This window comes from Delphinus delphis, chromosome 19, assembly GCF_949987515.2.
Source record: "Delphinus delphis chromosome 19, mDelDel1.2, whole genome shotgun sequence".
NCBI lineage: Eukaryota > Metazoa > Chordata > Mammalia > Artiodactyla > Delphinidae > Delphinus > Delphinus delphis.
Genome location: NC_082701.1, coordinates 17,887,196 through 17,903,392, shown reverse-complemented (window position 1 = coordinate 17,903,392; position 16,197 = coordinate 17,887,196). Strand labels below are relative to the sequence as shown.

Genomic DNA, 16,197 nt, shown 5'->3' with positions numbered 1-16,197 from the left:
GAAAGCCACAGCAGTTGTCTTTATTTATGTCAGTGACTAAAGGCAGCAATGGTGCCCCGAGGGTTAGCAGCAGTGGGTGGCAGGAGGGAGTAGGGGAAGGGCACCAGTCTTGGAAAGAGGGAGGGACTCCTACTTCTCCCTCCCTCTGCCTTAGAGGGAGATGGGGACCCTGGAGCGGGCCTCTGAGCTCCACTCGTGGGCACTGATCATCTCGTGCCCGCCAGTCTTCCTGTGGGCGAAAGTCTCTGCCCCAAGCTGTCCTGCCTCTAGGCTTCAGGAACACAAACCAGTGTCTTCACTCTGCGTGCGTCTCAGGTTCCCAAATTATGAAATAGGGTGCTACCTACAACACGGGGGTACGCTTTGTATTTGACTACGAGGGGACAACGGGGCCTTGGCTTAGAGAGCAGCGGTCACTGTGGGGAGGAGGGGCTCGGGCGTGCAGCAGAGGCTTTGCCTAGCAGTATTTGCTGGGGTCAGGCGGCAGCTGCAGCGGCTCCCAGGCCTGGGTGGACAGGGATTACGCAGCCAGGAGAGGGCCTTTAGAGCTGGGACAAAGTGGGCCCTGCCCCCAGGACCAGCAGCCTCTTTCTTTCCTGTTTCACCATCTTCAAGAGGATGAGTCACTTTCCTGATTCCCACAACCCAGAGGCCAAGTGTAACTGCTCACTCCCAGCCCCCCACTCTGACGTCTGGCCTCATCCCAACCGCCTCCTCTACCATCTCTACCTGCCCCCCCTCCAGCCTGTATGGGGTGGGGGGGGTCCTCCTGGGCTTGACCTCTCTGTGCCCACAGCTCGGGGCCAGGCCCCCTTCTACTCCCTCCCAGCACCCCTTCCCTCACCACTTACACTGTAGTTCCCCCAAATGCCCACGGCATGCCCACGTGGCAGCTCAGTGGGGCTTAGCCACTTGAACCGTCACTCAGGAGGCCCCTCTGCAATCTGGGCAGCCCAGGAATTCTGTCCGGCGACTACTCCAGGTGGCAGGATAGCCCCACCCATCCTCAGACTGGTCAGTCAGTCTAGAAGAATAAGCCCCTGGCCAAGGCCTCCTTGCCTGTGGGGATTCCCCTGCCTGTCTCAGAGTCTCGGATTTCCTCCACCAGCCTGAGGAAATTCAAAGGCCCCATTCCCAGATACCCCCAGACACCTCCGGCTCTGGCAACAGTTGCCATGACAACAGGGATTCGGGATACGGAGGGTGATTTATTAGGTCTCCCTGCCCTCCCCAACTTCTCTCCTCCCTCCCAATTCTAACCCAAGCTGCTGGCCATGCCCCTCCAGGCTGCCCCTTTGGAGTGAGTGCCCTGTTAGAGTTGCTGGGTGCTGGCTGGGTGCTGTCTGACAGGCTTAATGCTGATGGAGCCTAGGGCAGCAAGCTGACATAGAGACTGAGGGGGAAAAGGAGCAGCTGGGGTGGGTGGGAACTCAAGTCTGGGGAAATTAACTAGCAGAGGAGAGGCAATTACCCCAACTCCTGCTGCAGGCCCCTCATACTGTGGGGCAGGGACCACCAGGTGGGTCCTGCCTCACATCACATCCTTGTGCTCCTGCTTGGACTCCTTAATGACCTGCAGGGGACAGAGAAGGTGCCACGGTTAGGTTAGGAGCTCACACAGACTCCAGGTCCACCACAGCTAGGCTATGGACCTAGACAAGTCCCCCGCCTTCCTGGGTCATCTTTTCTATGATAGTAGCCGGAACACCCCCATGCAGCAGTCAGAGGGGGAGATGAGGTAACACGGGCAAACAACTAGCACCGTGCCTGGCACATGGTGAGCTGATCTTGTAAGATTAGCTGGTACTGTTGCTGGTGTGATGGGGAGGGGGTTATGACCAATCCCCCCATCCCATTCTTCTGCCAGGTTCCTTTCACCAAGCTGCAAGTTGGAAGTGAAAGCTACTAACTTTAATTTTCTTTCTCTCTCCCCCAGGCCTGGCATGGGGGCACCTGAGTCTGAGGGTGAGACAGGGAGAAAGCTGGAGTCAGGACCCCATCCAGTTGTCTAGGCACCCAGGCTCTCCTTAGAACTGCCAGTGGAGGGGCTGGGGAAATGAATTACATCCGGGTTCCTTCCCCTCTTGCAGAGCCTCCCAGAGGAGCGCTTTGTGAATCATCAACAACCTTCTATGTGCCAGTCAAGCTTTCTTCCAGAGTCTGCTGGGGCCAGAATCTGGGACCCACCCTCCTCACCTCTCCATCCCGCATCTCCACGGTCTTCACCACGATGTTCCTCTTGAGGTGGCCTTCTGTCACGGAATTGGTGTCCAGGCTGGTTTCTGCAGGCATGAGGAGAGGAGGCCTCCATGGGCTTTCAGGGCACTAGACACCCTCTCCCACCCTCGGTTTCACCATGAAAGCCCCAATCATGAGTAGCCAATCAGGCAGAGAGGGCATAGGCTCTTCCAAAGGGGCTGGCAACCTCCTAAGTCCCCATGGTGCTGGGCAATTCCTTGCTGCCCTGCTCACTCTCCTGGCCAGGCTGCATTTCAGCCCCTCTGCAAGCCCTCACCTGGCCCCTGGCTTCCTGACGACCCAGCGCCATGCCAAGGAAGGAGCACGTGGGTTTTGAAGTCAGGCAGGCCAGAACTTGAGTCCCAGCTCAGCCACATGACTGTGGGCAAGTTAATTTACCTCTTCCAGCCTCAGTGTCCTCATCTGCAAAATGGGGATGCTGTTGTCTATTTTTCTACGTGAGAGTGAGGAGTCAGTTAACTGAAATAATGTTTGTTAAACAACGGGCACATATTAGTGCTCAATACACGTGGGTCCCTTTCCTGTCCCCCTTCCTCTTTCCTACTTCTCTCTGCCTCTTCTCTGGGCCCTAGTGACCCTTGTCTATCTGGCATTTGGCAGTATTGCCTCTACCTGGTCTGCCTGGTTAACCCTTCTGATGCTGAACTAAGCCCTGGGACATGCATAGCTAGTGTTCCTAAATTTCTAGCCCAAAAGAAAGAAGAATTTATTTTTCCTTAGCTAAGAATCATTTGAGGGCCACATACACTCTCTTTTCCCCTCCTCAGAGAGAAAAATATAACATGTCACACTCACTAATATTTAAAATTAAGAGCAGGGGACATAAAACTTTATTCACTCCAAGAGCAGCAGTCCAGGGGGAAATAACCCTCTAGGTTGAATCATCACTGAGCTGAGCAATGGAGCCTCAGGGACAGACGAATCAGGCAGAGAGCCTGGCCGCCGGGCACAGCAAGACCCTAGGGGCCCTCCCAGGGATGGGAAAGAGGTGAGGCAGAGGCTGGCATTTGCTCAGAGGCCCCAGAGTATCTCATCTGTGCATCCGAGGACTGATCACCTTGAACACCGGCCAACTCTGCTACTTTAACCTACATTTACCCTGTGCCAGGTCCTGGGCTGGGTGCTGAGGTTGCTGGGAAAATGACACAGGCTTGGCCCTTTAAGGAAACCTGGGAGGAAGGAGCCCAAGAGGATGGGGAAAGTGGGCTTGGTGAGGCTCGCTCCCTATCAAGCTGGGAAGAGCACCGTGTCTAGAAGGCAGGCAGGGCAGGCAGCTAACCGAGAGCCGAGCCGGCGGGGGCTCCATTTACAATCTGGTGAGCCTGTATTGGTATAACCTGTATTGTGAGTCTTTTGAGGTGTCTTGTGACCTTGTGACCTTCCCCTTCTTTGGTGCTTTTGCCCCCTGTAGTGATAAGCAGTTAAAAAAAAAAAACACACAAACATCAAACACTTGGATGGGCAGAGCTTAATCAGGGATCTGCAGATAGGACAGAGGTTGAGACCGTCACCCAGTTCTGCAATGGAATGGGGGGTGGGGATGGGGGTGTGGGGTGGGACAAAGGGCAGAGCAGGCTGCAAGCCCCACCTCGAATGCTCTGGGATGGTGTGTTCTGGCTAGAAGTTCTGCGGTGAATCATGAAGGTCCCCATGGAGAGCCCCAGGCCCGTTTGCCCTGGTCCTGGGCCCCAGGCCAGAACAGCAACCCACAGGCCTGGGGGAGGGGGCAGGAATCCAACACTCTGCCCACAAGACCCTGTTCTACTGACCTCGGATCTGCAGGTTGGAGAAGGTCTGCACAGGAATGGTGATGCTGAAAGACAGCAGAGAGAGAGAGGGGTGACCAGGCTGCCCGAGGATATCCCCAGGCCAGGATTTCATGACAGCTTTGAGGCTTTTTTCCTTGCCAGGAAAGGCCGACCCCATCTTTCAGCTTCCCCAGCAGCAAACACACTCCTTGGAGCTACCAAAGCCGGCAAGGGGCCTGGATATTGTGAGGGGAACATCTCTTTTCAAAAGAGAGTGGATGCCTGGAGGATGGCAGAGGGGAGGGAAGAGTGGCGAAGAGAATTCCCAGGAGGCAGAAGACACTGGTCAGGGGAAAAGAAGTCCGATTTTTGTTGGGAGGGTGGGGAGTGAGCCTCAGTTTGGGAGGTTACCCGAGTCCTTACTCTGGGACCTAATCAACATGGGCTGAATTGAATCCGTTCACTCATTCATCAGACATTCATTGAATACCAACTGTGTGTCAGGCAAGCACTGTGCTGGGCACTGGGATAGGAGGGAGCTGGACGCAAGACTGAATGAGACAGTCCCTGAAGGGAGCAAAGCAACTCCAGGGAGGGGCCAGCAGGGAGGGCTGCTAGGCAGGCCTCACCGGTTCTCTTCGCCCTCCAGCAGCTTCCTGTAGGTGGCGATCTCGATATCCAGGGCCAGTTTAACGCTGAGCAGGTCCTGGTACTCCTGCAGGTGGCGGGCCATCTCGTCCTTGAGGCTCTGCCCCTCCTCTTCCAGCCGGGCCAGCGCCTCTAGGTAACTCGCCGCCTCCCGCGCGTGGCGCTCGTCCTGCTCCCGCATCTGCCTCTCCAGGGACTCGTTCTGTGGGTGGAGTCGGCTGGTTTCTCGAGGCCCCGCCCCGAGTAACTTCAGAGCTCCGCCCCCAGCCCTGGTCCCAGACCCTGGCCCTTTTCCAGCACCTCCTAGGGCGGCAGGTCCCGTCCTCCGGTTCGCCAGCCTCCGCTCGCGGGCCCCTTCCGCCCCGCCTCTGGCCCTGCCCGCGCTCACCGTGCCGCGCAAGGACTCCAGGTCGCAGGTTAAGGCCTGCAGCTGGCGCCGGTAGTCGTTGGCCTCGTGCTTGGCCTGGCGGAGCAGCTCCGCGTTGCGGGCAGCGGCGTCCGTCAAGTCCGCAAACTAAATGGGGAGAGGGCTTTATGCTGAGGGGAGGGCTGGGGACGCTTATGGCGGGAGCTGTGCGGGCCCGTGGGGAGGAAGATGTCTGGAGGATCAGGGAGATGGGCGGGACCCCAGGGTGGTTGTTCAGCTCACCCCAGCCAATGGCCCTGGGTGGGATTATTCGCAGCGACTGCGGCCCGTGGACCGGGGACACAGAAGACACTGCTACGCCTCTAGCACCTAGCACAATGCCTGGTCAGGGAATGCAGGAATGAACAGTGCCGCGGAATCCAGAATCTCCAGCACTGGCAGCTCCATCCGCGTGACCGAACCCTGTCCTTCTCCACCTTACACAGGGGATTCTGGTGAGCAGAGCTCTGTATTCTAATAGCCCTGCTGCAGCGAAGCCCTCAGGGCTCCATCACGGCTTGCCCTGCTCAGAACCATCACTGGCTTCTGCCACTTACACTCCTCAGCTCCACGCCCTGGCCCAGGATCTCTGGGCCCCTACCTCTTTGTGCTTTTCGGCCGCTACTCAGGCTCTGTCCTGCACTCTGAACGCCCCTTTCCTCTTTACTTTATGTTCACAGGCTTCCAGTCCTGCCTGGCCCCAGTGCCCTCCCTTCTATGATATCCTTCCTGTCCCCACATTGTATATAAACTCTGCCCTGCTGTGTTCTCCGTAGACCTCATTATTGAGTGACATAACATCTCCCTGGTCAGACATGTCTCTGTATCCTGGGCAGAGCTGGAGATGTAGTAGATGCTCAATAACCCAGGATACACACACATCAAGAAGGCAGGCTTCCAAGTGAGATAGCTAGGGTTAGAAATCCAGCTCTAATGCTTAGGAGCTGTGTGACGTTGGGCAAGTTGGTTAACCTCTCTGGACTTTAGTTCTCTCATCTATCAAAGAACAGTACCTACTTCATGGTAAAATAATCCATGCAAAGCACAGGGCCTAATACACAACAGTGTTGGCTAATAGTAATAGCAATAAGTACTAATAAGTACTTATTGGAAATAATAGTGCCTGTGTAGCCCCGGGCAAGTCACCTCACTTCTCTGGTGAAGGTCAGTCACTCAGAGAGGATCCTCCCCCAGCTTCCTCCACCCTCCTTCCCCAGTTCTTTTGTATGGAGCCAGGAGGGCTGCCTGGAGGAGGCAGGCTGGCCCAAAGTCAGGGCTACCTTGGAGCGGTACCACTCCTCCGCCTCATGTATGTTGCTGGATGCCACTGCCTCGTACTGTGTCCGGATCTCTCTCAGGGCTGCTGTGAGGTCAGGCTTGGCCACATCCATCTCCACGTGGACCTGCTGCTGAGCCAGCTGCTCCTGGAGCTCCCGCACCTCCTGGCCAGGGTGAGAGAAGGGATGCCAGGGCTCAGGGACCAGGCTGCACCTGGGGTTTCCCCACAGCATCATGCCCTCTTCTGTCTGTCCCTCGGACACAGAAGTTGGCTAAGGGAGATGGGCATTCCTAGTTGGAGGAAATGGCATGGCCCAGGCTAAGGGAGGCGGGGGTAGTTTGGGGGTCTCATGGTGTCCTCCTCCCAGGCCTGGAAGGCAGGAGCGCTGAAAGTGTGCCTGTGTTCTCGTGGGAGAGTGACTGAGTCCTTGTGGTGTGGGTGTGCCTGTGGGTTCCCAGGTTCCCTGAGGCCCTGGATTCCGCATCCATTATCTGAAGTCAGAGCTCAGCGGGGGCAGGGGGTTTGTTCGTTTGTTTGTGTGTGTGTTTTTATGTATGGCTCTCATTTACATGGAGACAGATGGCAGAGGGAATGGAGTCAGAGAGACTAACTGTGTGACCTTAGCAAGTTCTTTAACATCTCAGGGCTTCAGTGTCCTCCTCTGTGAAAAGGAGATAACACTGGAACGGTCCCTATCTCACACGGCTGTAGTGAAGAAAAACAGGAGGCAACGAGGCCCGTTGTAATTCTCAGTAAGTGGAGTGTGTGTCTGTGTGCATTTTACCGGGGGCGGGAGATGCTCTCTTGTCTATCATTTTGTACCCTGGCCGCACCACGAGGCATGTGAGTTCCCCAGCCAGGGATGGACCCCGTTCTCCCTGCAGTGGACGCACACAGTCCTAACCACTGGACCACCAGGGAAGGCCCTGTCTTTATCTCTGTCTCCCTTAGTCTCTCTCTGTATCTCTCTCTGTCTTTTCTCTCTCATTTTCTTTCTCTCTCTGTCAGTCTGTCTCCTCTCTATGTCTGAATATCTCTGTCTCAGTCTCCGTCTCTCTGTCTCTTTTCCTCGGTTCCAATCTCTGTGTTGGCCTTTCCTCCCTCTGCCCTGGCCTTACCTCCTCATGGATCTTCCTCCAGAACCGGATTTCCTCCTCCAGAGACTCAGTCTTCCTCTCCAGATCCAGACGGCCCAGGGTGGCTTCATCTGCCTCCTGGAGTAGGGAGGAGGCAAAGGGCCCCTCTGACCCCAGACTCCTCCTCCCCACTCCCTAGTCTTATCTCATCCCTCCTTTTGTGGCTGCGGGGAACAGCACACTGCTCTGGAGGGCTGGGCTTGGGGGCTGTGTTTGGGTGGGCTGCCATCAACACTTTCCCCCCCCCCGGCCCCTCCCCTCTACCACCCTGACCTGTCGATAGGCAGCCAGGTTGTTCTCAGCCTCCAGCCTCAGGTTGGTTTCATCCTGGAGCCTGGGGTAGGGGGACACATTCCTGGGTCCGGGCTCTTCTGAGGACTATTGGACCCCTGCCCTAACCTCCCTGGAGGTGGCTGCCAGAGAACCGCCCCCGCTCCCTCCCAGGACCAATGTGAGTGGCAAGAGGAGTGAGGGGCAGATGGACTTGGCCAGGTGGGTGAGCAGACAAGGGCCTTTGCTTTAACTCATTACCAAGGTGCCTTATCAGGGTTGCTGCACCTGCTCCTGCTCACACAGGCGCTTCCACCAGTGTACACTCACTGCTGCACACACACCACACACACACACACACCACACACACCACACACACCACATACACACCACACACACCACACACACCACATACACACCACACACACACACACACACACCACACACACCACACACACCACATACACACCACACACACACACACACCACACACACACACACCACACACACCACATACACACCACACACACGCACACACCACACACCCCACACACGCACACACGCACACACACCACACACACACACACCACACACACCACACACCACACACACCACACACCATACACACACCACACACACCACACACGCACACACACCACACACCCCACACACCCCACACACGCACACACACCACACACACCACATACACACCACACACACACCACACACACACACCACACACACACACACCACACACACCACACACACCACATACACACCACACACCATACACACACCACACACACCACACGCACACACCACATACACACCACACACACACACCACACACACCACACACACCACACACACCACATACACACACCACACACACCACACACACCACACACACACACCACACACACACACACCACACACACACACCACATACACACCACACACACACCATACACACCACACACCATACACACACCACACACACCACACACACACACCACATACACACCACATACACACCACACACACACACACCACACACACACACCACACACACACCACACACCACACACACCACACACACCACATACACACCACACACACACACCACACACACACACACCACACACACCACACACACCACATACACACCACACACCATACACACACCACACACACCACACACACACACCACACACACACCACACACACACCACACACCACACACACCACACACACCACATACACACCACACACACCACACACACACACACCACACACACCACACACACCACATACACACCACACACCATACACACACCACACACACCACACACACACACCACACACACACCACACACACACCACACACACACACACCACACACATACCACACACCACACACACCACACACACCACATACACACCACACACACACCACACACACACCACACACACACACACCATACACACACCACACACCACACACACCACACACACCACATACACACCACACACCATACACACACCACACACACCACACACACACACCACACACACACACACACCACACACACCACACACACCACATACACACCACACACACACACCACACACACCACACACACCACATACACACCACACACACACACCACATACACACCACACACCACACACACACCACACACACCCCACACACACACACACACACCACACACACCACACACACACCACACACACACCACACACACACACACCACACATACACCACACACACACCACACACCATACATACACACCACACACACACCACACACACCACATACACACCACATACACACCACACACACACCACACACACACCACACACACACCACACACCACACACACACCACACACACACCACACACACCACACACATACCACACACACACCACACACACACACACATACACACCACACACACACACACACACCACACACACCACATACACACCACACACACACACCACACACACACACACACACACACACACACACACACACACACGGCCTCCCACACTTGAAGTCACACACGCATGCCCTGCCAGCCCAGCAAGGACCATGCCCCGGGGGTTTCCTCTGACCTTTGGAAATGGGTTTTATTAAGATCTCTGCTTTACAGCTGTGCAAGTTGAAGTGTCTTGACTAGGGTCATAAGCTGGTGACAGGCAGAGTCTCCTGTATTCTGAAGCCGGTATTCTGCCTGCTCTTTCCCTCTCTTCCTGTAGCCCCAGCCCAGTCGTCCTGGTGCATACCAATCTTCCCTTCCGGTTCCCCCTCTAGACAGACCCAGGCTCAGAATAGGTGCGCTCCCCGACCACAGTAACAAGGCCCTGCAGTGAGTGAGACGCAGAGACCCTCCCCCCTGGGGGTCCCTGACTGTCCCACACAGCTTGCCCCAGCGGGGAGGTGCTGAGAGTACCCGAAGGTCTTTGGGAATCCGATCCCTGAGATCCTGGGCCTCCTCCCGGGCCCACCCTCATCTTGGGGAGCAAGGGCCACCCTCTCCTCCCAGAGGTGGGAAACTGGGGAGCAGGGAGGCAGAGCCCCTGCCCGAGACCCTGCAGGCCTGCAGGTGCTCCCTCTCTGGGGGTGGAGGGCGGCTCAATGCTCCCTGTTCGTGACGCCCCTCTGCGGCCCCCTCCTCACTTCTGCCTCAGGGTGCCCAGGTCCTGCGCCAGATTGTCCCTCTCCACCTCGAGCCGGGCGCTGTTGGCGGTAAGTTGATCAAGCCGCAGCCGCAGCTCGCGCAGCTCTGCCTGGTAGACGTCGGCAAGCTTGGTGGGCTCCTTGGCCCGCAGCTGGTTCAGCTCGGCAGCCAGCGCCTTGTTCTGCTGTTCCAGGAAGCGCACCTTCTCGATGTAGCTGGCGAAGCGGTCATTGAGCTCCATCATCTCCGCCCGCTCACTGGCCCGGGTCTCCTTGAAGCTGGAGTTGAGCGCCCCGGCCAAGGAGAAGTCCACCCGGGCCGGGAGTGCAGGCGGCATTCGAGCCAGGGACAGGCGGGTGCCAGGACCCAGGCGGCGGCCCCCCACCCCCATCTCTGAGGAGGAGACGTAGGAGCGGCGAGCTGCTGAGGTGACCCGTCTCCTCTCCATCCTGTCCTGGCTCTGCCTGCTCCTGGGATGTGCTGGCTTTATGGAGGAGGACCTGGCCGGCCCGGCCCAGGCTGCCCCTGGCAACACCCCCTGGCATAGCCTAAGTGGGTGGGGCTGGGCCGCAGCCCAGCCATGGGGAGAGTGCCGCTCATGCCCACCAAGGTCACTGTGCCCAGAGACAGGGCCTCCTGGGCATGCCAGCCCCAGCCTGGCTCCAGACAGAGGTGCTAGTGGGCAGTTCCCGGGGCCGATGCTGCGTCTGGGGCCCTGACCACCGGACAAGGAGACCCTTTCACTGGGACAGTGGGTCAAGGAAGGGCTGGACCAGATGACCTCTGACCTGTCTTCTAACTTTTAGATCCTATGACCCAGGCCTTTCCTCACTCAGCATTCTCAGGCACACTCAGTGCCTGTTAGATGCTGGGAGTCTGGTGGAAGACAAACCTGTTCCACATCTTCAAGAAACAGCCTATGTTACAGTTTCCTGCCAGCCTCATTCCCAACAGATTCCTGGAGTCCTCCCCTCTGAATACAGGTGTTCTGCATTCCTGCTTTCTCCCCATCTGCAGGTGCGGGGCTGTGGGCCGGAATTAGAACCCGCCCTTTGTCTGGAGGGTCAGTCAATTGAGGCCTCTGTCTGGCAGTGGGGGAATGATGGAAGGAACGTGGAGCCCGTCATAGGGTAAGTGGAGGCAGGCGCTGTACTCTCTGGCCCTCCCCCTGGGTCACCCTTAAGCCCCAGCCTCAGCCTCATCGGGCTCACCCCTCCTTTGCCCAGCCTCCCCACACCCCCTCCCAGAGTGCAGGCCTTGACAGCTCCACAAAGCACTTATGAATGAGCTGGCTGTCCCAACTCCCATCTTTGTTCCTGTAACACCCCGTTTCCCTGGCCACCTCACTCTCACACTGGAGATTTATCTCCTTCAAGTTCCCACGCATCGAGCTGAGAAGCTGGGAAAGGCTTCTGGGGAATCGGTGGGTTTGGGAACCTAGGAGCCAGTGGGTTTGAATTGGGAGCCTGGGGCCTGGGCCCTGTTGCCCCTTGAGATTTCAGATCCAATCACACCTTCTATCTGGTCCCCCGGGGTCAGTACCCTGCCCAGGCCCTTCACCCATCTGTGTCCCTGGACTTCTGGGAAGTGGGCAGCCTTCCTCTCCTGCTCACCCCCCGCACCGCCCCACTGCCCACTGCCCACGCCTGGGCCTCTGATGCCTTTTCCCGAGCACTTGCTGAATGGAGCCTTGTTCTCCACTGCCGGTGAGGGTGTCGCGTGGCAAGGGCAGCCCTTGCAGGGGGCTGTGCTGTTTTTATCCCAAGATGCCAGCCTGTTGGGTGGGGTGCAGCCCAAGCCCCTTGCTCAAAGAGCTTCTCGGAAAGCATCTGATGGGGGCTGGGGTGCAGCAGGGAGCAGGCTCTGTGCCCACCCCTGACCATTGTGTTTGTGCCAAGGTGAGTCATTCAGTGAGCACAAGGGGAAGCCCTGGGGGTAGCCCAGCACTGCCAGGTCTCCAGCTCTGCAGACAGGGTCTGGCTACTCGCCTCCTCCCCAGCTGTCAGAGCCAGCGCAGCCCCTGAGCTCCTGTCTGGGCAATGCCCCCTCGTCCACGCCAGGGGAGATGCTTTTCATTCGGGCAGGTTACAGGCTGCCTGCCAAGATTTCCCCGTGAGTTCCAAGCAGAGAGAGGAGGTGAGAATCCCTAATTCTTTAGCAGAGTCTGACCCTGGGCCTGAGCAGTGTCATGGGGAGGGGAATCTTGAATCTTGAGGAGGGGCCACCCAGTCACTTGATCCTGCTGTGGGTTGAGGGGCCGGGGAAGGATGGGGGTGGGGAGTGACATTAAAGGAAGAACAAGACTGGGGACAAACCCTTGCCCCAACTCCTCTCGGTGGCTTGGAGAGGCTGCCCTTCAGCTTGCAGGGCAAGTCACAGTGTGTGGCCTTCTCTCTTTGTACAAGTGAAATCTAGTTGAAATGAGCGCAAAGCGGAACTGGAGGGAAAAGATGTAATAGAGCAGGAAGGGCTTGTCAGGGACTCTCAGTAATTGTGTCTGGGAGACAGGGGCTCAGCTCCTTTCAGCAGCAGCAGATGAGACCCCCTCTTTAACCCCTTCAGCCACTCGCTGGGCCCCTGTCACCCACCCAGGCCCGCTCCCTCCATCTTCAACTCCCATCCAACCTTCAGACCCAGCTCCACACTCAGCCCTTAACTATCTGAAGTTGTCCACACAGCGAAGCAAAGAAATAGATAGACTCAGTCATGGTTGTTTGTCAGACCTTCATTATTTTTTATTATACCTTCATTGTAGAAAAATCAGCAAATACAGATAAGCAAAACAAAATTTAATTAGCTATAATTTTGCCACCCGGAGATATAAACATTACCGGATTTTTTTCTACACATATAAATTCAGTTTTTAAAAGTAGGCTCATGCTGTACAAATTATTTTGTAACTTGCTTTTTTTTACTAGACAATATGTTGTGAGCATCTTTCCATATCAGTAAATATTTATCTACATCATCATTTTAACAGTTGCATGGTTTTCCATTACGTGCATTAATGTAACCAAGCCCTGTTGTTGGACAGTTATGTCCCCTCTCCCTCTGTTCTAGGTCACACCGTGATGCACATCTGCCTCAGGCAGACACAGCTCCCGGCCTCCACCTCTACCCGCCTCCTCCCAGCCTGACTCAGGCCCCATTCTCTGTGGCGCCTCCTCTCCTGCTTCCCCAATCTGAGGGCCTCATCATCCAAAGCCTCGGGCCAGTTCCTAGACTGACTTCCGGACTAGACGGCAGAACGCTGCGGGTCCCAAGAAGAGGATGCCCGGACACCCTTCCACACGGCCTTTGGCCAAGCTGCGCCCCACTGCAAGCCGAGTTGGGGACAAGATGACCTCCCATTCCCTGTGCCCATCTTCTACGTCAGAACTTGCCAGGATGCCCTCCTGCCTACAAGGCCCAAGTTGATCCCAGGATAGATCAACACGTCACCCGGCCTCAACCTGCACGCAAGGTGCCCAGTGTTTTCCAAACCTGCCAGCCTCTAATTCAAGGGGCCCTTTTGTCCCTTGACTGCTGCCCACTGACTCCGCTTGTGCTCCTGCCACTCTCCCAGTGCCTGGCACAGCACGGTGGTCAACAAGAATGAGTGGGATGGAGAGAACATGGATCTCTGACCAGTCCATCCGCTCAGTGACCCATCTCTGAGGAAGGAAACTGGCCACTAGATGGCAGTGCTGAGCTGACCAGGTCCGAGTGGCCTGGTGGACATAGCCCTTTGGAGGCAGGAAGAAAGTTGGTCTCACTGCTCTAGGCAGGCTTTCTAAAACCCAAATGTGCGTCACTTAGAAGGCTCACTAGAACTGCCTCTGACTGCTGTGGCAGTGCTGCCTAGGGGAGCGAGCAAGGCCATGGCCACTCAATAGCTGTATGGTCTTGGATGACTCTGGAACCTTCGCTGAGTCTCCATTTCCCCATCTGTAAAATGAGGTCTAGACATATTTACTTCCAAGGTAGTTGTGAGATAAAAATCAGTGAAAAGCCGGACACAGCAGGTGCTCGACAAATCCTAGCTTCCATTTAATAACACCTGCCAGGTGCTTCACCTGTTTCCATGTTAGCGCATCTGTGATGGGGTGGACCTGGGGGGCTGGGAGCTGGGTCTTCCAGGGGAGCGGCCATGTCCTGTTGACTCCATTGGGGTTGGGGCAGGGACAGCATGTGGGCAGGCCCCCCTGCAAAGGGCAGTTACCTGGCAGTGTGGACAGGATGTGGGGAGGGGGCAGCACCCTTTGCCCCCAGATCACTAGTTGTTTGTGGCTTTGGGTCTCCCAGGGGACATGTGAGAGTTATGTCCCCCTGTTCTGGAGGAGACTCAGAGTACAGGCTGTCTCCCAGCCTGCTTGCTCTCCTCCCTGACTCCCACAGTGGGCTCTGTCGCTCCATCCTTGCCCTTCCCCAGCCCTTGTGGGCTTGAGACCCACAGCTCCATTGGCTTGAGAACCTCTTGGTGTGTCAGCATCTCCCATGGGTGTGAGTCTCTTCTGCACTTTAGCCTGAGGCTTCCCAAGGACAAGACCCCCTGAAGATGGGGTCCTCCCGTTGCTAGACCTATGTTTTCCATCAGACTGGGATGCACCTAAGGGTATGGTCTGTCTCCCCCTTCAGACTCAGGCACCCACAGGACAGGAGCTGCCCTTTCCCCTTGGATGGGAGCCAGCTAATGGGAGAACCCATGGTTCACTGTCAGCTGGGAGCTCCCTGAGCGCAGGGGTCTCCCCTTTCTGTTGGAGGACGGTTGGAGGATGGCTGCCTCCAGCCAGGGATGGTTCCTTCTCCGATCCTGAGCCTGTGTCCATCCAGCTCTGTCGGCTAGAAGCGCCCGAGTCCTGTGGCTGCAGAAGGGCTCCTGGCTGAACCCCTGGACTCCTTCCCCTTCTCTTCCCCAGCCCCTCAGCCGTTGGAGGCACCAGCTCATTCACCTTCACAGACCCAGGGGCCAGGCTGCTGTGTTGGGGTTAATAAGCTCGGGGCCTTGCTCTACTCCTGCCTCCCCACCCAGCCAGGGGCCGCTCAAGCCTGCCCCCGGCCTCTAACCCTGAGACCAGCTCTTTAATTGCCTTCCTTGGTCTGCTCTGCTCCCTGCTCCCTTCTGTCTCCCTGCCTGACTGTGTCCCTTTGGGAGGGTGAGAGGCGGGGACCAGATGTGTCCCTGGAGGGAGGAGAGGGCTGACCGGCGGCCTGTTATTTCCTATCCAGTGGTCCTTCAAATGGGCAGGATGAGCCGGGGGTAGGGCTGCGGGTGAGCCCAGGGGAGCTCTGGGGTGAGCTAGAAAACACAGCCATGGTCTCCAGGCTCTTGGGTACGACTCTGGTCCCTTCCTCCACCCACAAACTCCATCCCAAGACTTTCTAGGTCCCTATTCACAAAAGAACTGTGGAGAAGGGGAAGATAGCCAGAAACTAGACTCTGTCTGGGAAGCAGGATCCCCCAAACCTAGCCAAGAGCCAAAGAGACATTCTGGGGGAAACTGGAGGCAGATGAGCAAGGGTCTGGGAGGCAGGATGCCTGAGTTAGCAGCTGCCAGGGAGGAAGGATCCCCACAGGGTGAGGATGTCCCCTGTGGGTGCCAAGCCGATGGCTGGCAGTGGGAGGACCCAGTGGGAAAAGCCCAGTCCCTTCCTCTTGACACATCCTAACACTGACGGAGGTTTGGTTTACTCTCAGGTGACAAGGACTCCATCCTGACTCTGTGTGAAGGGACCATGTCTTGTTCTGTGTCTGCAGCTCCTGA

At 56.7% G+C, this 16,197-nt stretch overlaps 1 protein-coding gene across 1 annotated transcript; it reads right to left on the bottom strand.

Moving 5' to 3' along the window:
* GFAP (glial fibrillary acidic protein) lies at nt 1-10,911 on the bottom strand. The gene is made up of 9 exons (XM_059997631.2): nt 10,453-10,911; nt 7,750-7,810; nt 7,459-7,554; nt 6,342-6,503; nt 5,044-5,169; nt 4,637-4,857; nt 4,029-4,072; nt 2,197-2,282; nt 1-1,573 (listed from the first exon to the last, which is right to left on the bottom strand). The coding sequence occupies exons 1-9, from the start codon at nt 10,899-10,901 to the stop codon at nt 1,532-1,534; spliced, it is 1,287 nt and encodes a 428-aa protein (XP_059853614.1). The 5' UTR covers nt 10,902-10,911; the 3' UTR covers nt 1-1,531.
* Between the last annotated feature and the right edge of the window lie 5,286 nt (nt 10,912-16,197).